The 23580-nt window shown below is 39.7% G+C and overlaps 3 protein-coding genes across 7 annotated transcripts in view; 2 read left to right on the plus strand and 1 right to left on the minus strand.

Moving 5' to 3' along the window:
• Nucleotides 1-5025, minus strand: part of dhrs9 (dehydrogenase/reductase (SDR family) member 9) — a 9787-nt gene extending 4762 nt beyond the window's left edge. The window contains exons 1-5 of one of the 3 annotated variants that reach the window (XM_020594738.1): nucleotides 4235-4509; nucleotides 3172-3488; nucleotides 2101-2359; nucleotides 1849-2012; nucleotides 1077-1204 (exon numbers count right to left, since the gene is read on the minus strand). In XM_020594738.1, the coding sequence (XP_020450394.1) occupies nucleotides 1131-1204; nucleotides 1849-2012; nucleotides 2101-2359; nucleotides 3172-3484 (810 nt within the window). In that variant the 5' untranslated portion in view covers nucleotides 3485-3488; nucleotides 4235-4509 and the 3' untranslated portion in view covers nucleotides 1077-1130. Of the gene's footprint in view, nucleotides 1-1076; nucleotides 1205-1848; nucleotides 2013-2100; nucleotides 2360-3171; nucleotides 3489-4234; nucleotides 4510-4548 lie in introns of those variants that run through there. The other 2 variants (XM_020594737.1, XM_020594740.1) reach the window with 2 other exon arrangements.
• Nucleotides 5026-8092: 3067 nt separating this feature from the next.
• On the plus strand, nucleotides 8093-19134 carry abcb11a (ATP-binding cassette, sub-family B (MDR/TAP), member 11a). 3 transcript variants are annotated; one of them, XM_020594736.1, is made up of 26 exons: nucleotides 8093-8179; nucleotides 8291-8303; nucleotides 12077-12318; nucleotides 12399-12483; nucleotides 12579-12712; nucleotides 12810-12981; nucleotides 13093-13217; nucleotides 13315-13489; nucleotides 13587-13700; nucleotides 13818-13928; nucleotides 14017-14142; nucleotides 14242-14445; nucleotides 14529-14699; nucleotides 14800-14989; nucleotides 15170-15239; nucleotides 15338-15446; nucleotides 15533-15691; nucleotides 15788-15892; nucleotides 16001-16162; nucleotides 16248-16451; nucleotides 16563-16804; nucleotides 16929-17085; nucleotides 17176-17373; nucleotides 17468-17674; nucleotides 18352-18498; nucleotides 18650-19134. In XM_020594736.1, the coding sequence occupies exons 3-26, from the start codon at nucleotides 12107-12109 to the stop codon at nucleotides 18848-18850; spliced, it is 3780 nt and encodes a 1259-aa protein (XP_020450392.1). In that variant the 5' UTR covers nucleotides 8093-8179; nucleotides 8291-8303; nucleotides 12077-12106; the 3' UTR covers nucleotides 18851-19134. The 3 variants fall into 3 exon arrangements, with proteins under 3 accessions (XP_020450392.1, XP_020450390.1, XP_020450391.1); XM_020594734.1 differs by lacking the exon at nucleotides 8291-8303; XM_020594735.1 differs by lacking the exons at nucleotides 8093-8179; nucleotides 8291-8303 and adding an exon at nucleotides 11858-11874.
• An 814-nt stretch (nucleotides 19135-19948) lies between these two features.
• spc25 (SPC25 component of NDC80 kinetochore complex) overlaps nucleotides 19949-23580 on the plus strand; it is a 6946-nt gene continuing 3314 nt past the window's right edge. The window contains exons 1-5 of the mRNA XM_020594813.1: nucleotides 19949-20095; nucleotides 20956-21127; nucleotides 21542-21607; nucleotides 21864-22010; nucleotides 22121-22246. Of these exons, the coding sequence (XP_020450469.1) occupies nucleotides 20977-21127; nucleotides 21542-21607; nucleotides 21864-22010; nucleotides 22121-22246 (490 nt within the window). The 5' untranslated portion in view covers nucleotides 19949-20095; nucleotides 20956-20976. The remainder of the gene's footprint in view (nucleotides 20096-20955; nucleotides 21128-21541; nucleotides 21608-21863; nucleotides 22011-22120; nucleotides 22247-23580) is intronic.

The raw sequence follows: 23580 nt of genomic DNA on the forward strand, positions 1-23580 counted from the left end.
CCACCTTACCAGTCAGCAGGGGTATAAGATGAAAAACCCAGTCGCACTCAGGCCATCGACATGCTGCTGCAATTCGCTCAAATGTAACCAAAAAATTTTCAATATCATCCCTGTCTGAAAGCTTTTCCAACCTAGGTGTATGATGAAACTGAGACCGACCTGCTGAAAGTTGAGATGATGCAACATTCTCCAAAGGGGAAGCTACTTTAACCTGTAGTCCACCACTTAAATCAGGTGGTTCTAAATCCACTGGCTCACACTCTACAGGTGGAGAATCAGGAACAGGAGTTGTACATGCCTGTACCTCTAGCTGTAATAGCTGGAACTGATGTTGTAATGCTTTAAAACGCTGTTCTTGCCGTGCACTCTCTTCCTTCCGTTGAGCTTCCCGGGCCTCCTGCTCACCCATAAGAGTCTGGAGAATTGCATACAGGTCTGAGATTTTTGGTTCTCTACCTTCATCCACACTGCCATCTGTGTCACTCACTGGACAATCCCACCACTGCCACCAAATGTCAGGGACCAAGCAGTAAGGCAAAAGACACAGCTTTCAAAGTTAAAAAATGGGCTTTTTTATCAACCAAAAGTAAGGAAAAATGCAAACATTAACATCTGATAAATTGGACCCTAAAAGAGGTCAACAAAAGATAAGGAAACTCAAAATACAGCAAACCAAACTGTCTGATACCTCAACAAAAACCAACTGACCTAACAAGTGACACGCACAGGGGAACATATATATTGGCTGGCCAAACCAATAACACACACAAGGGGTAGACTAAACACACTACCAAAATAATCAACTAATAAACACTAAACAGACAGTCTGCTCACAACTAAATATTTCCTTTAAATGTGAAGAAATGAACATAACTTGACAAATAAACAATACATTTCTCCCAAACTCCCCCTTCCTTATATTAGGCACTTGGTGCAGTCCAGGCCTAGTGGTAAACACACTACCAAAATAATCAACTAATAAACACTAAACAGACAGTCTGCTCACAACTAAATATTTCCTTTAAATGTGAAGAAATGAACATAACTTGACAAATAAACAATACATTTCTCCCAAACTCCCCCTTCCTTATATTAGGCACTTGGTGCAGTCCAGGCCTAGTGGGAAGTATTTAAACCTGCTGCTTCCTCAGATCAATCTTTTGGCTGAAGACCCCCCGCATCCATGGACCAGGAAACACGGTAACTCAAAAGAAAATTTACACATTAACAATACAAAATTAAATCAAATGTGCATGCTCATTGATCAATTGTGTATGTCTAATATCAAAAAATATTTATCTGCAACTTAACCTACACACATAAAGAAATAGCCACCCAAATCCATTGCTGGTGGTGGTTTAGGCCCTCACATGGTGACGGCCAGGACAGAGGCCCACACACAAGCATACAAGGAATTTATCTTGGTGTTTGCTCCCACTCAACAAATTAAGAACACCACAACCACACATAGATCGCAGACAATCAAATTAATTTGGCAGAAAAAATAAAAACAGGATAAAAACCACTGCAATATAATAAAGTATCAAGTATAAAAATAATATATAAATCAAAATCCATGACAACGGTTACTAAGATGAAATAAATAAGTGAAAAATGAAAAATAAGATAAAATAAACAAACATAAAAGCATCTCAAAAGGACCAAGAACTTGTCTTAAATTAAAACTGGAAAATAAAATGTCAAGGAGGTACTACTTAGTAGTCTGATAGCTTCAGGATGAGTGTCAGTCTTAAGCTGCTCAGTTTTAAATTTAACATGTCTGAACCTTTAGGCTTTTTTAAAGTTAGCATTATCTATTAATAAAAATTAACAAAGATGGAGACTCACTGTCCTCCAGGAAGCTGTGTCCATAGTCGTCCTTTACATCCTGAGGCAATCGGTCCCAGAGCTTCCTCAGGTTATTCATCATACTCGCTGCATCAGTCATATTTGTTGCAAAGAAGCCTGGTTCAATGCAGGCAACCTTAATTCCAAATGGTGCCATGTCTATACTGAAATACAGAAGAGGTTGCTGTAAGTTAAAAAGATAGTTAGGAGAATAACAATAAATGTAAAGCATGAAAACGTCTTTCCTCTCACCGCAGGCTGTCATTGAAAGCCTCTACCCCGTATTTGGACACACAGTACGGTCCGCCGAACGGGCTGATTCGCCCAAACACGCTAGCGACGTTCACCACCCTGCCTCTGGCCTTCTTAATAAGAGGGAGGACGCTCAGGGTCACATCTATGACCCCACACAGGTTGACAGCCAGCGTGGACTTGTAATCGTCTATAGTGAGCCAGTCAGTGGGACCAGATGACAAAGACACTCCAGCGTTGTTCACAACAGCCCACAGGCCTAGTGGAAGAACAAGATGAGAGCAGTAACACCCACATGCACAGCACTTTGCCATCACCTGGAAGTGGAATGACTCCTTCTTGTTGAGAGTTAGATAAGTTGGTTAGCATAAAGATTGCTAACAGGAAAAACAAAGCTAAGAACTAACAGTACCGTTGAGCTCAGTAATTAACAGCTATTCTGTGTGTTTTATCTGGAGGCTGTGCGCTGGAGAGTTTCTTGGCAAGGAGCAGTGATTAAAATAACACCATAAAACAACTAGATGAGAATGGTATTGGAGATGTACATACATTAAAGCTAGATATGTCAGCGATCAATTAGCCGACCTGACGATGCCTATTCTGATGTTGACTAGGCTGTAGTTTGCTGTAATACCTACTTACAAATGAAAGCACTTCCTTAAAGAAACAAGTGGCAGTACATACTGAACTACTTCTTAGCCTGTTAAAGTACATGGCTGCCCCGGAGACAGGTCACCAGCTGAGCAGGTATTTCCAGCCTCTCTACTGTCAACAGCAAACGCATAGTCTCATGTTATGCCAGGGGTGTCAGTTTTTATATTCAGCACTCCTATAGAAAGCAAATGTATTATTTCTTAAAATGCTGATTCCTTTAAAGTGGGAGAATTTCACTCAAAATCCATTATCAGCAGAGCCCAGTTTCAAATAACGTGAATAATGGTAATTCACCCGAAATTCCAAAAATAATATCTTTTGGCTATCTAGATAAACCTCACACCTACCATGAGACAGATACTAAAATGTTAAAAATGAAATATGAGCCCATAAAAAAATATATAAATAAAGGTTCACCCTTCTCTCCAACCACTGTTTTGATCAGTGCTGTTGCTTTGGCGACACTGTCTGAGTCCGAGACATCCAGATGGACGGCGGTCAGTCTGTCGGAGCAGGTCTTCTTCAGCTCATCCTCACCCTTCTCAGTGTAACAGCCTGCAATCACGTGGAAGCCCAGTTTGTCCAGGTGCCTCGCAAGGAGGTTACCAAAGCCGGAGTCACAGCCAGTGATGTAGACATGTTTGTCTCCCTGGTTGGAAACCCGTTTGGTTTCCTTGTACCAGCGATAGATGAACCACAGGGCCACCAGTCCGAGGACGTGCAGGAACATTTTTCTAAAGCAAAAAAGAAACCATTGAAGAACACAGACTGAATGTGCTCTGCTTTGAAATATGAGAAATAGTACATAATGCCAAAACCAAACTTCACCAGCCAAAACTCAGTTCAAATGACAAAAAGATTTTCAACCTCAGTACTGACTTTATGGAAGCATGTTACTTTATTACATTCGGACATTTCTGAAAAATGCCTTTAAAAGAAATTAGTCAATCTAAATAAATTACATGTGGCTGCAACTACCAATCAGAATTACTGACAGCAGTATTATTCAACTGATCACCAAGACCTATTTCAATTTATATTATTTTAAATATAGTTTTGTCTGATCAATAGTCCAAAGCCAACTGAATGAGAGACCATATGAAAACTAGCAAACATTCACATTTGAGAAGCTGGACCAATGAATCATATAGGAGTAATTGATTGTTCAAAGGGTCAGAAACCTTTTGTAAATGAGATTTCAGTTTTTGCTGTTTAAAATTTTGAAAAACATTTTTTAAAAGTGTTTTAAAAGTCTTTGCTGAGATTGATGATTATTGCTGTAGACCGACGGTCGTTGTCTCCATTTAAAAACCTTCTACAACACAATGAGTGCACAGACTGAGGGTTCACAGTAGTTTCTCTGAAGCCACTGTATTTATTTTACTGATTCTCATGATTTATGAACTGGAACTTGACAAATACAACATATATCGAATATACATGTGATGAAATGTGCTAGGCCTATATAAACACAAATTACCTTAATTTAATAGATTATCAAAAAAACTGTCGATTCCATCCATGTGCTGGTGTATCCCGTCCCAAGTTTATCGGTCATTACCACTGATCACCTATCAGTTTTACGGTTGTTTAACAAAGTCAGATTTGACCTTTTTTAAATTCCACCCGCTTTGTCCCAGTCTTGAACTAAAATAAAATGGCCAGGTGTCACTACTTTAACATTACCATCCATTTAAAAAGTTGTAATATTTCAACAAGAGGACGGAGACTAGCGGGAATGGACCCGACAAAACGAACCGGACGCTTCTTAAAAGTGCCAAAACAGTTACTTACATGTTCAAACACCAGACGCCACCGTTGACTGGGCCAGAAAAGAACGCATCTTCTTCTTCAGCTGTTTTTTTATATAGCTGGCAAACCAGCTATAGGTGCATTATCGCCACCTCCCAAACTGGAGTGTGGATCAGAACGGCCCCTACCTACCATCCATCCATTTTCTATACCGCTTAGCTCCAAACGGGGTGAAGGGGAGCCGGAGCCAATCCCAGCCAGCTGCGGGCGAGAGGCAGGGTATACCCGCGATAGTTCACCAGTCCATCGCAGGGCTGGCCCCTACCCACCACCACACCAAAATAACCCCACTCAGTTCACCTTATATTATCTTGTGCAACCCTGTGAACTCATCCCACCTGAGCACCTAAAAGACAGTTTGTCCGTTTAGCTGTCTACTTCCTTTAGCGCCTTCTTCCTGTAACTTCTGGAGGTGTGAGCTGCCCACTCTGCTTTTTTGTCCTCTCAAAAGAAAAAAATGTGTGAAGATAGTTTTCTTGTTCTTATTCTTATTCTTGTTCTTGTGTCGTATAATGGCACTTGGCAAACAGCTTTAGGTACACACCGCCATCTGCTGGAGACTAAGATAGATAGATAGATAGATAGATAGATAGATAGATAGATAGATAGATAGATATTTCTCTTTAATTTTACTAATTTACCAAGAGTTATTGTCAGATATTTGTTGAGGTATTTTGAGAAGACATTCCTTATTTCTTTTGTCATAGCCTATATTTACTAACATTTTTCTGTTACTCATTCTACTTATTTATTTATGGATGACATTTTTCTAATATTTTTCAGAGATGTTACTACTGATTATAGCCTATAATAACGGATTGCCTACCATATATTTTTCATGTAGGCTACAAGTGTTTCCTTCTTTCCTGTACAGTTTTACTTTTGTGACCATGTAAATACTCATACTCAAGTAGTATAGCCTATTAAAGCAAGTGTCATTCAACAAATCAAATATGCTTATACTTTAATACTTTTAATGTTCTTTTTGTTGTTGTTGTTGTTACAGTAATTTGTGACCAGTATGTTTTATTGCTGCTGTTGTTGTTGTTTTCAATTTCAATTACCTCAATAAAAATGCTTATATTTACATCTAGTCCTCCTCCTTTTCCCTCACTGAAATAAATCTAATCATTTTCATTCCAGAAGTTTAACTGCTGGACATAAGTGGCTTGCTAGTTCACTAAAAAGTCCATTCTCAGTGAATATGCACAGCCAGTTTCCAGTTTCCTCATTGCTGATTTATCCTCTTTTGCCTGCTGTGATGGAGATTATTCTCCATCTCATGTTTGTGATTGTGGAGCATTGACTTGCAGCTCTAGGCAGCCATGAGAGTCTGTCCTGGAAATGATGAAACAGAAATTAGCAGCTTGGTCAGCATTGAAAGCACGTATGCCAGCAGTCTGTTATGTGATGAGACACTATGAACTGCTAATACATTTGTCAGCTTCTTTTATTACTTACTTGTCCTCTTCGCCAAGCACCTGTGTCTTCTGTAAAAACCCAGAGCAACTTCTGCTTCCTGTCTGCTCCTAGTTTGAGCAGAAGAGGGAGGGGGATTGTGGTTATTTCATGGAAACAACACACAGTATTTAAAAACTATTGAATATTATCATTGTTTAATCATTTATGAAGCCAAATGTTTTATATGTATATATTAATTTAGTCAGTGTAGTGAACTCACCCAATGACTGTTTAGTCCAGCTAAACTGGTCACTGGGAGGGTATCTAAAGGGAGGTGGCTGGTTACTGTTATACTGTTTACACAGAAGGACTGAGCTAATCTCTGCCTCAGTCACCTCATTCACACAGATTTAAAGGTCAACATGACACCCCCCCCCCCCCCCTCCGTGTCAGTCATGTCAAAATGAGTCTGCCAGAGGGTTTATATGATGAGTTCAGTTGGTTTAGTTTTATTTCTACCTCCAGGTTCTTGTTTTATTCAAAATGGGCATCTTTGGTGTTACTGGGGTTTTACATTACCAGTCTTAACTGGGGCCACTCTTCCACTGTAGACCAAACATCCCGGCCTCTTAACTCTGGCAAAATGAACACAGAAATGTGTGATCTTTCACCGGCGCGGTTTTCTCCATTCTGAGTAACCTCACTTTGCGAGAGAGATCCAGCAGTGCAGTCAGTCTTTATCACAGTGCGTCTCTGAATATTAACCCCTCCTTCCTGTGATATTATCAATCAACTGTGTGGTGAATAATAACTGGCTGTAAAAACAGGAGCAAATTCCGAGGCCAGGCCCTCGGCTTTGTCCGAGGGGGCATTAACCCCCCGAACATCTGCTTGGTTACTATAATTAGGTCTTAATTTCCACTTATATATTTTTGTTTATTTTCACACCAACACTTATCCAGCTGTAAATTAGGGACACTCCACAATATTGGGTGGTTAAAAAGTTAAAAGGGGAGGCTTTTTGGTAGCCAAATAGTGTTACTAAATTTCACATTTTACAATTGCCACTTAATTTGTTCTTGAAGAAATAATGATATCATTAATCTATAATGACAGCATTCTAGCAGAGGTCATTGTGGAGGCAAATGTCTTGATTAAAAGTAATTAACTGCTAAATAAATACTAAATATATGGCTGCATTCAATATGCAATATATATATAGCATGTTTCTCTGTTTTGTGTTTTACTGTCACACTTGCAAGGATAGGTTTGTTTTGTCTAGCTACTCTTGGTTCACATTTGTTCTTGTTTTGATGGTATGTTGCCTTCGTACAGCTGCAGAGTACGGTGACTACACTTGTGATGCAATCAGAGATGCCTTAGAGGTCAGAATCTTAGAACAGATTAGATAGCAGGCGTTTAAAGTCTTACACTCAGAATTAAACACATTGTGCCTGTTTTAGACAGTGATCACATCTAGTAGAAGATTTCCATCCCCTACTCTGCAAGATTGTCTTTGCACTCTGCTATTTCTTTCTATGCCCTTTTTGCTGTGATTATAAAGGGAGTGTGTACTCTTCATTCTTTGTCATCTTGTCACTTGGTGATGACCTTTTATTTAACCCTTGCTTTAATAAATTTATAAAAGACAACTGAGCTTGTTGTTCATTTCTTACCATTTGTATTAGTTTTGCCCTACAGTCATGAGGTTAACACAGCCCTTATCAGCCTTAGATAATGGGAAAGGAGCGGCATAGGGTACTGAAAATAAGATAGGATAAGAGGTTTCTCTAGGGAGCCTCAGTGGTGCTGGTGGATTTCTAAAGCCACCAGAGATTGAGTGAACAGTCCAGGTAAAGTACACTTTGCTTTTCTTCCACGTTTTGCCAGAAGCCATTTCATTTAATATAATTATTTGCTGGTAATAGTATCATAAGATGATCAAAGCAGTGTGTTGCGGTAATATTTTGCCACATCTCACATGTTCTTGTTGAAAACTGAGAATCTTGAACAAATTTTCACATGGGCTAAACAAGGGTTCATTCCTTATTTTGAGAATTTACCAAAGCATAGTGCCTTATAAAACATCCAAATTATAATTTTGATGGTTTCTTTGATCCACAGGTACCAAGAGAGGACACGTCTGCCTGAGTCAGGGCATCAAACATGAAGAAATCAAATGATTTAGCAGCACAAGGTGCAGATAATGAAGGTAACTGATGTATTTTCTTTACAAAAAATTGACATAATAATATTAGAATTTTGAATAAAACCCTAAGCAGTTAAAACAACTCTAAATTTATTTTACCCTCTTTTCTAGCAGACACAGAAAATGGGTAAGTTTGTATTGCAAGATTGACATAAATCTTAATATATTTGGTTTTAGCCCAAATTTTGTTTGTTATAACAGCTGTTTGTTGGCTTTTCTTTAATTTATGATTTACAGTAATGAGAAGAAAAAGGAAATTCATAACCACTGTCATTATCTCACATTTCCAGTACACTGTAGTTTTTCCTATCTTTGATTTGATACTAAAGGGATAGTTTTACCTTTACTGTCTTGAAATAAAACTCGCACACCCATATGTATAATGAAATCATTTTTGCTTGAGGATCTGAGGACAGCTAGAGACTTGTCCTGAAGCCACACTGTTATCTTGGCTATGTGCTTCAGGTTATTGTCATGTTGAGAGGTGAACTGTTGCCCCAGCCTCAGGTCATGTGTTCTCTGGAACAAAGTTTCTTCAAGGATCTCTGTGTTTGACTTGCATTTGTCTTTCCCTCAATTCTGACCAGTCTCCCTGTCCCTGGTGCTGAGAAACATCCCCACAGAACAATGCCGCCACCACAATGCTTTATCATAGCGATGGCATTATAGCCAGACGATGAGCAGTGCCTGGTGTTCACCAGACATATAAAGTATACAGTCGAAGGAAAAAAAAAGCAATGGCACTGTTTGGCAATTTCCTGGTATTCTGACTAAATTGATCATGAAATGTGATCCAGTCTTTACCAGAGTCACAAATATCAACAAACACAATGTTTCTAAGCTGATAGAGCACAAACAGTCTTGATCTTACATATCTTTATTGAACACACCCATTAAACATACAAAGTGATGGTGGAAAAACCAGGAAACTTCAAATACTGCCATTACTTTTTTTGCAACTGTAAAGTTGTGCCCAAAAGGTTTAATTTTTTGTTTCATTCGACCAGTAGGTGTTTTACTCATTTACTCAGTTTTCACAAACAGACAACACTATGGGAAGAGCTTTGGGCACAGATGTAAAAAAAAAAAAAAAAAAAGGTTTGAAAGAAACTTTGTAACATAGAGCATTCATGACTACAACTCTATGAACGTATTAAGACAGAAGTGAACGTGCGCATTATTTTCGTCGCTATTTAAGACGCACGTACGCACGTTTCCATTTTATCTATGCATCTCAGTCGCAGTGGAATTTAACGCACGTCAAAGAGCTGATTTTCCACTCCCACCTTTATCCATAAATAGGCGTAGACACTACTTTAATCATTTGCATATAGACATTGTCTCTGAACCATAACATGACAATGAAAGCAATGCTAAAGAAGAACTATTTTCAATGAGTGTGAAATCACGACACTTGGAGAGATGGAGAAACGAAAAGATTATTTGTTTGTTTCTCACAAACAAAAAGAAAAACTGATGACTGGCAAAAAAATCCAACTATCAGTACCACCCGTTCAGAGCAGAGGACAGTGGCGGAGGTAGAAAAGAAATGGTCGCATTGTAAACCAGAGGCCGAAACCCGCGTGTGTATGCACAAAGAGAGCATGAGGACAACTGCTATACAATTATTTATCGCAGTTTTGGTCACGCAGCTTTACAGGGAATCAGAAGGACCCCGAAACATTCTTTCTCATCTTATAGCCGCATTGTCAAGATCCTACAGTAATGCCAGAACAGCCATCCTTACGCACGTCCATTACGCACAGCTACAGTATTTATAGAGCGTTGTAATCCAGTCACACACATGTAAAGTCTTATTGTTAGGCTAGTGATGTCTCAATCATCAGTTAATGAAAATGAATTAATAACAGTGATATCCGAGCTTTACTGAATAATTTCAGTCTAAAATGAAAAACAAGAAAATTGATGTCAAAGGCAAAAGAAATAAGAATAATAGGAAAAGGTGTAGACGCATCGTTTATGCATTTGTTGTAAACTTCTTCTATTTCATAGCTGATCCTGGGAACACTCGGAGCTTTAGATATGGTTTTATAGGTCATCCCTCACAGTTTTATCAAGAGGGTTACAAAAAAGTTTCTGGGACTTCATGGCTTGGTTATAGTCCTGACATACAATTGCGACACATTGTGGGTTGTTCATGGGACCTTATATACACACCTACACACCTGTCTTTTCTAAAATCCAACCAGCCAATTGATTTTGCCACATGTGGACTCTAATCAGACACATGAAGGATCATTAAAGCAAACAGAATGCACGTGACCACAGTTTGTGTCAGGGCCGCTCGGCGGCCGCTGCCTCTCCTCCATCTTTCTCTCCTCTGCTCGCTCCATAATTCAGCTGTGTTGCATTCCAGTAATTAGTAACTGGTTTGTCAATGCACACAGCTGGGGTGCATCCCGATGATTACCTTCTCCTCCTTATATAAACCTCTGGCAGACGCCCCGCTTTTTCCGGAACATTAAAATAGTAACGCGGACTGTACATGTTGGTAGAATGCTACGCTGACAGACACTGTGCGTTTTGGCTTGACTCTACCACACTACCTACGCGCTACGCTAATTTACATTACACTACATATCATACATATCCAAGTACCGTACCTTCCCATGTTATGTTCTTTTGATACTTCGTGTTCACTTTATTTACCTGCTAGTAGTGATTGGCAGATGAAGCTTCATGAAGCAATGAAGCCTTTCATCCAATTGGTTCACTCCAGCGCAAAGCTTCTTGAAGCTTCATTTGCTCTAGTAGGACATCTACTGGATGCAACAATATCAGTTGGCATGAATTTGAAGTGTGTGGCATTTTGCAGAAAGGCTGTGAATAAAACTGTCAGCAAAATAAAGAAGTATGCAAAACATGTATATTGTAGTGATGGCAGTATGCTGTGTGTATATATATATGTACTGGCAGTATGGAAAATGATTATTTGGAAATGCTGAAAATGGAAACGATTATTTATAGTGCGGTGAGGGTGGTTGGGGTTGGGGTATGGACAATGATTGTGCTTTTGTAACGTTGAGGTATGGCCAGTGATTATGGTTTAGGGGACACATCATTGGTTTTTATTTAAAAACAACAGTTTCTCCACTGTGGCAGGTCTTAGGCGATTTCTTTTTTCTCCATCAAACACCCACATTTTGAATGGAGCCTGAGGGGTTTATATCGCTGTCAAAACTCGCGGCAAAATCCGAACCACTTCCTGAATCAGTCACGTGGTACAGCCGGGCAGCGAGGCTTCGGACGTCATCATTTTCAGCTCCTCACCTGAATGACGCAAGCCTCGATACGCGCATCGCGGAAACGCCCCCTCCCCTACTCGGCACACGCGTGGAAGCCTTGATACAGAACGTCACATCACTACCTGCTACCGTCATGTTTTTCCCCCTAGCACCTGGGTCTGCAAACTTGAGTCCAACCTCAGCCCTCCCTCACCCCCCGGGTGAGGGGGGCTACCATAACACATATAGAGATGCAGTGATTATTTAAATACTATAATTAGTCAGCTGGCAGAAAATTAATCAGCAACAATTTAAAGAATAAATCAATCAATAAATTTGTCATTGCTTGCAACACAAAAAAGATATGCCATATATATATATATATGTATATATGTGTGTGATCCTTCACACAAAACAAAACATGACCACCACAGTGGGAGCATCACAGCAAAGGTCTCAACAATTTTGTAAATGAGAGATTTCACTTTCTGATTTTTAACAAATTTACAAAATATCCAAAACATGTTTTCTTTCTTTTTTTAAATTATGGGTTAACACAAAGTCTGCAAAAGGGGGAAAGGTCTTAATAATTTCATGAAGTCCCTGCATATTGTTAAAATAATTTAAACAAGAATCGACAAATTCCTTTTTGCAGTTTCGATTTGCCACCTGGAAAGACACTGTGATGATGGTAGTTGGGAGTTTGTGTGCCCTCATACACGGTGCAGCTTTACCTCTCATGCTACTGGTGTATAGTGAGATGACGAACACGTTTGTGGCTTATGAGTTAGAGATTCAAGAACTCAAGGACCCAGACAAGGAATGCAACAACAACACCATCTACTGGAGAAATGGCTCTATATATGAAACAGCTGCAAACAACACTGTATACTGCGGGTAAGCAGTTCATTTATTATTGATGGGATTGTTGTTATAGTGTGTCAGGGCTGTTGTCACCCTTGATACTCTCTTGGCAGGGTGGATATTGAAGCAGAGATGACCACATTTGCATATTACTATATTGGAATTGGATTAGGAGTTCTATTTGTTAGTTTTTTTCAAGTGAGTATTTTTGCTTTCCATGTTCAACTTTAATTGAACTTAACAAATTACAAGCATATGTCTTCTCAAAGAAATTATTTCCTACCACTATGCAGATTGACTTCTGGGTGTCAACAGCTGCAAGGCAGGTTCAGAGGATACGAAAGACTTATTTCAGAAAAATTATGCAAATGGAGATCGGATGGTTTGACTGCAACTCCACTGGTGAACTTAACACAAGGATGTCAGAGTGAGTTGGGGCTCTCTCTACAGATCTGTTATCTGTGCGTGGTTGGGTGAATGTTTCATACAGAGTAATGTTTCTGCTGTGTTTTGTTTCTTCTCAGTGACATTGACAAAATCAACAACGCCATTGGTGATCAGGTATCTTTCTTCATTGAGAGGATCTCCTCTTTTGTGTCTGGCTTCATAGTTGGATTCATTGGAGGATGGAAGCTGACTTTGGTGGTCATAGCAGTGAGCCCTCTGATTGGTCTAGGGGCTGGGCTGATGGCTATGGTAGGACTGTAGTTGTGAATCTATGATTCATCACTGCCACATAGAGTGCATGTACTGTATGTGCTATCATATTTTATCACGTTTTTGTATTCTTCTTCCTTGTTCCCGAAGGCTGTGGCCAGGCTGACGGGACAAGAGCTAAAGGCCTATGCAAAGGCAGGGGCAGTGGCTGATGAGGTCCTGTCATCCATCAGAACGGTAGCAGTGTTTGGTGGGGAACAAAAAGAAGCTGAGAGGTATTTCATCATTTTCTAAGATTATAACATATTCCCCCTTTGCAAATGATGATTAGCACAAACTCTCTGATTTGAAATAAGTGAAACATTTGGACAGGTATGACAGAAACCTTGTGGAAGCTCAGAACTGGGGAGTGAAAAAAGGTACCATCATAGGCATTTTTCAAGGATACCTGTGGTGCATAATATTCCTCTGTTATGCTTTGGCCTTTTGGTATGGATCTAAATTGGTCCTCGACACCAAGGAACTGTCTCCAGGTGGTCTTATTCAGGTATGTTTAATGAAATGCATTAATCTTCTGTTACTTTATATAATATAAACAGTTCAGTGACAGTTGTCTTATCACAAGGGGTTGTGATTGATTGCAGGTATTTTTTGGAGTTCTCATTGGAGCTATAAACCTGGGTCAGGCCTCACCCTGCTTGGAGGCCTTTGCTTCTGGTCGTGCTGCTGCAAAAGATATCTTTGACACAATTGATCGGGTAAAAACTCTTTGGTATTTAATATTTTATTACAAATATAGGCCAGATTGGAACCAATATATTTTAGAAGAAAGATTCTTCACCATAAAATAAAGTTCTTTCCTTTTGTGTTCACAGGAACCCAAAATTGATTGTTTCTCAGAAGAGGGTTACAAATTAGACAAAGTAAAAGGTGACATTCAGTTCCATAATGTCACTTTCTACTACCCTTCTCGACCTGAAGTCAAGGTAAATTTCTGTGCTTAGTAGTCTTTAATGCCATTGTTTCAGTTCTGGAAAAAAAACTAACTCACGACTAGTACTTCACCTTTTTCAGATTTTAAATGACCTCAGCATGCAAATCAAAGCAGGAGAAACCACTGCTTTTGTTGGACCAAGTGGATCTGGAAAAAGCACCACAATCCAGCTCATCCAGAGGCTTTATGACCCAAAAGAGGGAATGGTAACAATCTGAGCAACAACAGAGAGAAAGCATGACATCAATGGAATGCTGGAAGGCTTCAATGTAACATCACCTACACTGTAAAATTCCCATTTTCAGGTGACTTTGGATGGCCATGACATCCGTACTTTAAACATCCAGTGGCTCCGCTCTCTCATTGGTATTGTAGAACAGGAGCCTGTTCTGTTTGCTACAACCATTGCAGAAAACATTCGCTTTGGTCGACCTGGAGTCACCATGGAAGACATTATCCAGGCAACAAAAGAAGCCAACGCCTATAATTTTATTATGGATCTGCCACAGGTATTCCCATATTTAATGGCGATAGCTTTATAGTCAGATCTGAAACTATAACCTAACAAGTCAAAACTTAAATTATTCTCCAGAAATTTGATACTCTGGTGGGAGAGGGTGGAGGTCAGATGAGTGGAGGACAGAAACAGAGGATTGCTATTGCTCGTGCTCTTATCCGAAACCCCAAAATCCTGCTGCTGGACATGGCCACATCTGCATTAGACAATGAGAGTGAAGCTGTTGTCCAGGAAGCACTGGATAAGGTGAGGCACTTACTGACAGTACGCTACAATAGCACACATCCTGACTTTATTAACATGTGTATTTTGTGGGATGACACTCTATTAACTGGTTTATGTGCAGGTGCGCACAGGCAGGACAACAATATCAATAGCTCATCGTCTTTCAACAATTAGAAATGCAGATGTCATCATTGGTTTTGAGCACGGACAGGCCGTGGAGAAGGGCTCACACACAGAGCTGCTAGAAAGACAAGGCGTCTATTTCACTCTGGTCACCCTGCAAAACCAAGGCACATCCAACACAGCTAATGGTAAGATTTATGTGGAGTAGGGCTGCATCTAATGATTATTGTCATTATCAGTTCATCTGTCGATTATTATCTTCAAAGCACTGAGCAGGAGGACACAGGACAATCCTATAGTGTTTCTGAAGGTCCTTCTGTTTTCTGTTAAAGACCACTGGAAGCTGATTTCTTATTTATTTCTGCTAGATGAAGCCACTGAAGCTTGTGAAGAGGACTTCAATGTGAATGTGGGGAATTTTAGCCATGGAAGCCACAGGTTTAGTAACAGTATAAGATCATACCAGGGGAAAAAAGTAAAATAAGGTCATCATAGCATCATAAAATAATTTTATCTTCTCATTATTATTTGTTTAGGAGCTCTGCTCGACTACGATCCGAGAGCAAATTGTCAAATAATTTTTTCCTTGATGCGTTACAAGATAGCATCACAATCCCTTTGGACAAGGAGCTCACACCAGAAAATGTACTTCCCTTTTAAGCTTTGGTATACGTTAACTATTACAAACTGTCTTGTGGAAATTAATTAGCCATAACACATATTTTTGACAGAAATGTGGAGATGATGAAGATGTTGAACCTGCCCCAGTAGCACGTATCCTTAAGTACAACCAACCCGAGTGGCCCTACATGCTGCTGGGCTCACTGGGAGCTGCTATCAATGGATCTGTCAATCCTATCTATGCTCTCCTGTTCAGCCAAATTCTAGGGGTAAGGGATGGTCTTATGTGCTTATGACATATATATGCACTGTGTTACTAGCTTAGGGCATTTGTTTAACAATATGCATGATCTTTGTTTTTGCAGACTTTTGCCATTGATGATTTGGACAACCAAAGGGATCAGATCAACGGGATATGTGTTCTGTTTTGCATAGTGGCTGTCACTAGTTTCATTTCCCAGTTTTTACAGGTTTGCATCATTTACAACATAAATGAGACATTTAGAGTGTACATCAAGCAGAAAAGAATAAGATTGGATTCACATACTGTATACATTGGCTCTGATTTTATGTTCCAGGGATATGCTTTTGCTATGTCTGGAGAGCTGCTGACCCGCCGTTTGAGGAAAGTGGGCTTCCAGGCAATGCTGAAGCAGGAGATTGGCTGGTTTGATGACCCCAGCAACAGCCCAGGAGCTCTGACCACCAGGCTGGCCACTGATGCTTCCATGATCCGGGGAGTAAGTAACAAAATAACAGGTCTGTAGTTCTGTTTCACAGTTTTGGAATGGTTATTTTATATGTGGTTGGCATGATTTTTTTCAGGCAACCGGTTCACAGATTGGCATGGTTGTTAACTCGCTGACCAACATCGGAGCCTCTTTCATCATTGCCTTCTACTTCAGTTGGAAGTTAACTTTGGTAATCATGTGTTTCTTGCCACTCATTGGGCTGTCTGGGGTATTTCAAGCCAAAATGCTGACAGGTTTTGCAAATGAAGATAAAAAATCCATGGAAGCAGCAGGTCAGGTAAGCTCCCTGCAGTCTTAATATGATAGCAAATCATTTGCCATTAAGGCCCTTTTATACAGTATGTATTAATTTCTCTTTAAAGTCACAGATCTGCACTCTGTCCCTCAGGTATCCAGTGAGGCTCTTACCAATATCAGGACAATTGCAGGCTTGGCCAAAGAGAGTTCATTTGTGGAATCATATGAGCAAAAACTTGAACTTCCATATAAATATGGCAAGAAGAGAGCCAAAATCTATGGCCTATGTTTTGGCTTTGCGCAGTGTGTCATCTTCATGGCATATGCTGCTTCATTTAGATATGGAGGACACCTGGTTAGCTCTGAGGGGTTACATTACATGTTCGTTTTCAGGTTAGTAAAACTCTTGTGTTTACATAGGAAATCAGCAATGTTCATCTCCTGCAATGAAATTTATTTAATGTTTTGTGGGGAAAAATGACCTAACATCAATCCAGCACTCATGTTGTTCCTCCAGAGTGATTTCAGCTATAGTAACCAGTGGGACAGCACTGGGCAAAGCTTCCTCCTTCACTCCAGATTACGCCAAAGCCAAGACTGCTGCTGCTCAGTTTTTCAAACTGTTAGACCGAGTTCCTAAAATCAGCATAAATCCCAGCGATGGAGAAAAATGGGTTAGTGAATAGGATGGATAATAAGATGTTATTTTCTCATGATGCTACTTTGAAATGATCATGCCTATCTATCTGTTTGTCCATCTTTAGGATAAGTTCTGGGGTGAAATTGAGTTTCTCAATTGCAAGTTCACATATCCGACACGACCAGATATCCAGGTACTAAAAGGTCTGGTTGTGTCTGTGAAGCCTGGTCAGACTTTGGCCTTTGTTGGGAGTAGCGGCTGTGGGAAAAGCACCAGTGTTCAACTGTTGGAAAGGTTTTATGACCCGGATGAAGGCCAAGTGGTGTGTAGATTGATGTAGACATTCATTTCACTTAACACCAAATCCTTTCCAAAGTCATTAATACTGTGTTAATTATGTCATCTTTTACTTTCAGTTGATTGATGGTTACCCAACTCATACAGTCAATATACCCTTTCTAAGATCTCATATTGGCATAGTTTCCCAGGAACCAGTGTTGTTTGACTGCAGTATAGCTGAAAACATACAGTATGGAGATAACACACGCAGCATTAGCATGGAGGAGATTGTAGAGGCTGCTAAGAAATCCTACCTTCATGACTTTGTGATGACTCTACCAGATGTGAGTGGAAACTTTTTATTGAATGATGCAACTTTACATGCATTGCCTTTGAACTCCTTGTAATTAATCTGCAAAGTCACTCTCTTGTTAATATGAACAATGTGTAGATAGATCTCACACAATTTAAGTATTGTACCTTTGGTGGAAGCAAATCTGACTGATATAGATACTATAAATAATACCAGTTTACTTTTAGACAAAAATAAACTAGCAGGGATGTTGCAGAGTTTAGAGATCATTATAGGTTCTGAAAAGTATAAAACAATCTCACCACAAGATCCATTTAAGTAGCTCTTCTGGAGCTTTTGAATGTGTCATACAATCGTCTTCAACAGAGTCTGCAGTTGTCAAGTTATGTAATTTTTAAACCAACATGAGAAGCAATGATTGAAAGCTCCTGACCAGCTACTAAACTAGCCATCCTGCGGTGAGATTGTTTTGTCAGCTACTATTTCCAGAGCCAAAGATGGCATTTGAATTTGTACTGTCAGCTGAGATGCACTGTATATGCATCCCAGTATATGGAGAGATACGTTGTTAATATTGTAAACATTTTAAGTATCTTATTACGGTAATACAAGCTTATCACCACAATAAGATGCTTTATATACATCACAGTGGCTGACTTTGTGACCTTTTGGTTTCTCCACTTCTCTCAATAATTTACAAATTGTAAGAAATATGAGACTCAGGTTGGTGCTCAAGGTGCCCAGCTGTCAAGAGGTCAAAAACAACGCATTGCCATTGCCCGGGCCATTGTCAGGAACCCCAGAATCCTGCTCCTAGATGAGGCTACCTCCGCCCTGGACACCGAGAGTGAAAAGGTATTCAGCGATCCATTTTTAAACATCATACAACCACACAGGTATTACCTGTGCATACAGTCGGTGTTTTAATGATGGTTTCATATAGTGTTTTACATCCTGTAAATGATACACTATGATGACTTCCTGATGATGCTTTGTTCTCCTGCAGACTGTCCAGACTGCACTGGATGAGGCAAGGAAAGGACGAACCTGCATCGTCATTGCTCATCGGCTGTCTACTATCCAGACTGCTGATGTCATCGCAGTGATGTCTCATGGAGCTGTCATAGAACAAGGCACACATGATGAACTCATGAGCAAGAAGGGAGCCTATTACAAACTTTTCACAACTGGTGCTCCTATCAGCTAGGCAACTGCAGCCACATATGGTGACCATATGATGAAAATTATTTTTGTTTAGGCCTAATTGTACAGTGGAATTAATGTAATGTCATGTTGTAGTATCACAATGAGAAAGTCTAAAGAAGTACTGATATTAGATTTATGCAGGGATTTACATAAACCATAAGGACAGATATGGTGTATATAGTTTACAGATAGCACAAATTGTATTCATCTTCAGGTTTGAAGAATCAGTTTTAATAACTGTGTTTTATTATTAACTTTGGGGATAAAACTAATAATAAAATTAAAATAAATGAAATGGTAAACAGTTTTTAAAAGTTTCATTTGCATTGTTGGACTGTAGCCTAATTAATATTTTGACATTCTTTTTGTAGTGTCTTGAGTATTTTAATTAATGATATAAAGGCCTAGTAGTATTGTTGCATTTGTATTTGGAAAAACCCCAGCCGTATTCTCCTGGGGCCATTCTGTGTAGAGTTTGCATGGGTTTCCTTCTAGGTAGCTCCTCAAATCCAGACACTGAAGTTTAGATCATCTGGTGACTTGAAATTGCTGGTAGGTGTGAATATAACCAAAGTGGTCATCTGTCTCTATGTGTTGGCCCTGTGATAGACTGGTGACCAAGAAATAAAATAATGTGCTCCTTAGTAATGAGAGCTCAGTGACTTTAATAGGCAGCGTGTTGTTTACAACCAGATTGTGAAGCCATTAAATGTTTTACAGACCAGCTGCTTTTACAGCAGCGTAAATAGCAGCCATTGTAGCAGAAGCACTGAAGGAGACCTTGTCCTGCCCTCTGGATAATTTCAGCCTCATTAATATTTTCATTCTCTGTAAAAGTAGCAGCAAAATGTACGTTCCCCAATTGGAGAAAGTACATCCCTGTCTGGCTGGAAGTTTTGGACCATAAACTTGAACTTCCTAGGATTCACCACAGGGTGGCATAAAGACCGGTAATATTTACACTGTGGGGAGCATGTGGGAAGGCTTCTGGGTTGCATTTTAACGATTAGCCGCAAATAACCTAAAACAGTACACTATTTAATGTTTAAGGAGCAGCGTGCTACCCCTTAAACTCACTATGACAGCAGATTTAAATTAGCCGACTTGTGAGCGGAAGACAAACAGTAATACGTCATTTCCGGTGTTCAGTCTCCGCCTGTTGTGTTCAGGCCGCGGCTTTTTGAAAATAACGACAGCTTCAGTAGTAAGACGTCAGTCAAAAGGAGACATTGTGGTATTAAAACGCGTGAGTGTTGTATTCAGATGATAAATGCATGAATTTTATCTAATGCCAGGCTGTAAACTGATAGGTGGTTTTATTACCTAAGTAACGTGAACTTCGGGGAATTACGGCTAATTACCCGTTAGTGTTTTGTAGCTAACGCTAACGTAGCGTTAATTAGATAGTGCCAGATGAAGCTGACCGCTCACATCGATAATTAGTGTTTCGGTTACTCGTTAATGTTTTAAAAGCCCATTGCTGCCCCGTTTGTGACCTCGGCACCCCGTAACGTTACCGTATCATGTAACTAATTAACGATCATTTACAAACCTGCCACTTTTCTGGTAGCAACAATCGACGCTTAGCAGCAAGTTGTTTGCAGGCAGGCAAAATACACTGGATATATATGTATGTAGTTGTTTGTGTCCTTTGTTTTTAACCAGGCGATATCTCAAGAGACCTGACCAAGACAGCAGCAACAACAAAGTTACAAAACATAAACCACTTTCACACAAATCACACAACTTATTAAAAACATTCTAAAAGGTTCACATTTTTTTACTAAGTTGTCAGCATGAGGTTTAAAAGAAAGGTAATTATCAATTCATACTCCAAGGTACTTGAAAGAAGAAACAATTTCACTTATTTGTCATTTAGATGTTAAGAGCCGCTGCTGATTCATAACCTTAACTTTATTTTTTGTAAACAAAATATTATATAGGTTTTGTCAGCATTTAATACCAGCCTCAATTCACTGAACTCACACTGCAAATAATTAAATGCTTCTTGAAGCTTCTCCAGAGTCCTCTATTCATAGTGTAAAATTAAATGTGTAAATGTTGTGAGTGCACATGATGAGAATTGTGCTGTCTGTTTTATCACAGGTTGTCTGACGTCGGTTCATCATGGCATCCATCACTGACCCAAACATTAGTGTCAAGTTCACCAGTGTAATGGAGGAGATTCACAACAAAACACTTAAATCATATGGGGAGATAATGGATATGACTACAGAGCTGTGCCAGTCCCACAGGCAGTTTTTGAAGCCTGCACTTGGTATGCTTTGTGTTCATATATTTCAGAGTCATTTTTAATACTTGTCAACTAGTATTGTTCACAGTTACAGAGAGGAGGGCAGACAAGCAACCCTCTTAATCACTGTAAAGCATGGCTGGAAGTGGTCAAGTGCTTTCGTGAAGCAGGAGTAATACCACTGTGTGAACAAGTGTAAGCCCTTGTGTTTTTTAAAAATTGGATTTAAGATGGCTAAGTGTTAGTATTACCTCTTCAAAAGGAATCTTGCCCAAGTTTCTGATTAATATAGAAAACAACTAGTCAAAGAACTGCGACAATGATACTGACTCAGCAAGTCAGGGGTGATGGTCATAAATATACAGTTATTTTAGTTAACAGAAGAGTTATGCAACATCTGGCTGAGTTGAATAGTTATTTATTGATATTTTGTTGCAGATACATGTTTGAAGAAATGTAAAGACGATGAGGTGCTCTTTGAGACAATACACACATTCAAAATAGGTGAGTTTGTTGCATTAGGCCGCAGAGCGTTGCATCTGTGCCTTGTGTGTTCCATACATTCAGTTGTAGCTGTGTGTTTGTTTACAAAATCATTGAAGTTAGTGGTATTGGCTTCACACCATCTGCATGTTTGTTCCTTATTTTCTGACACACTGTAGGTCCATACTTGTTTTGTGAAAAAAAAGGCTGTAATGCAGTTCCTCTGATTTAGGTGTTTATGTGAAGGACATGGACTGACACATTGTTTGTCTTGCAGACTTGGAACAAAAAAATGCATCCTTGAAAGAGAAACACAATGGCATTTCTGATGTAATATCTGAGATTCAGCAGAAGGAGATGCAGAAAGATGAGCTTATCCAGAAGATAGAGAAACTTAAAGAAGAACAAGCCAAGAGAAAAGAGTGTAAGTTGATATTTGAAAATAAATTAAATGGTGTGGTTCACAGAACCTAAGTTGTAGCATATGGCTGTATTAGTGATTGATCCCAGTACTGACTTTCTCCCCCTTTTCAGTAATTGAATCCCAAAATAAAGCAAACAAAGACAGACTGAAGAATCTCCAGAAAGCCAGATTGGTCTTTCAGGATCACTTGGGGATGGAGATACGATCAGTCCACTGCAAAACAGAGCAGGTTAAAGGTATATCAAACACTAACATGCTCATATCGGTGTTCAGTACCTTTCTTGAGTCCTGTTTCTACTTTCCATTGCACCTTTTATACATTAGTAGCAATTAATTTGGAAATTTTGGGACTTGCACTTTTGTACAGCTCAGAGAATTTTCTGCTTGAGTGTTCCACTCATGAAATTTGAGAACTCTGACTAATAAGGAATATCCTCATATCCTGATTGGATTGTCTCCTTGTGTTACTTTTACAGTTTTTCTCAAATGCTAAAACACATTTCACAAACGTTTCCTCCATGTTCCCCAATGTCTAAACACAACACCCTTTTCTAAAGCTACATAAACACAACCACACCTTCTCACTTCAAAACTCAAACTTTCACACCAAAAGAGCAGCTTGAAGCTTTCAAAAATGTAAACACTATACACATCATTACACACCACAGCAAAACAAATGAAAACACAATGCTCAATTTGTGAGAAGGTTCTTTGTTTCATAACTGCCAATGCATATTTTTGAAACTTTACAGTAATGGATGTTCTTAAATCTCTGCAGAGGATTAGGCATTTAGATTTGAGAGTTTCATATGAAGAGTATAAATCTATAGTAAATTCTGCATGTACACTAGTGTAACACAACTCAATGCAAAAACAGAATCTATTGCACACAACAGTACTCTTGAAAACATGATCAGGGTGTGAAGTTTTTTTATTTACTTTATTCACACCACACACACACACCACAATCACTGTGCGGCATCATGTCGCTGAGCTGCATCGGGCCACATCACCTCATCCACATCGCAGGCTATATTGTCTCTTGCCAGGCACCGCGGGAAAAACGCCCTGGAATGGCGAATCCATCCTTGGAAGGCCTCCACTGGGATGTCAACACAGGCCAGCTCCATTGCCCTTAGGAGGTTCTCTCTAGTGTATTGTTGTCTGTCATAAACCTTCCATCTCCATGATGAGAAGAACTCCTCTATAGGGTTCAGGAAAGGGGAGTAGGGTGGCAGACAGACGTTTAAAAAGTGGTTACTGTTGGTGGTGAACCACTCTCTGATTTGGTTTGTTTTGTGGAAGCGTACATTGTCCCAAATGATCACATAAATTTGATGTGCGGGCCCAGGATGGTGTTGTTGGCGGTCCAGGAGGATGTCTTTTAGCTCCTCTAGGAAGGTGAGGAGACGTTGGGTGTTGTAAGACCCAAGGACAGCATGCCGGTGGACAAGCCCCTCCAAACCCATGGCCGCACAAAAGGTAATATTACCCCCCCGTTGGCCAGGAACCTCAGTGATGGCTCTTTGGCCAATGATGTTACGGCCTCTTTGCCTTCGTTTCTGCAGGT

The sequence above is a fragment of the Monopterus albus genome, unplaced genomic scaffold (genome assembly GCF_001952655.1).
Source record: "Monopterus albus unplaced genomic scaffold, M_albus_1.0 scaffold24.1, whole genome shotgun sequence".
Taxonomy (NCBI): Eukaryota; Metazoa; Chordata; class Actinopteri; order Synbranchiformes; family Synbranchidae; genus Monopterus; species Monopterus albus.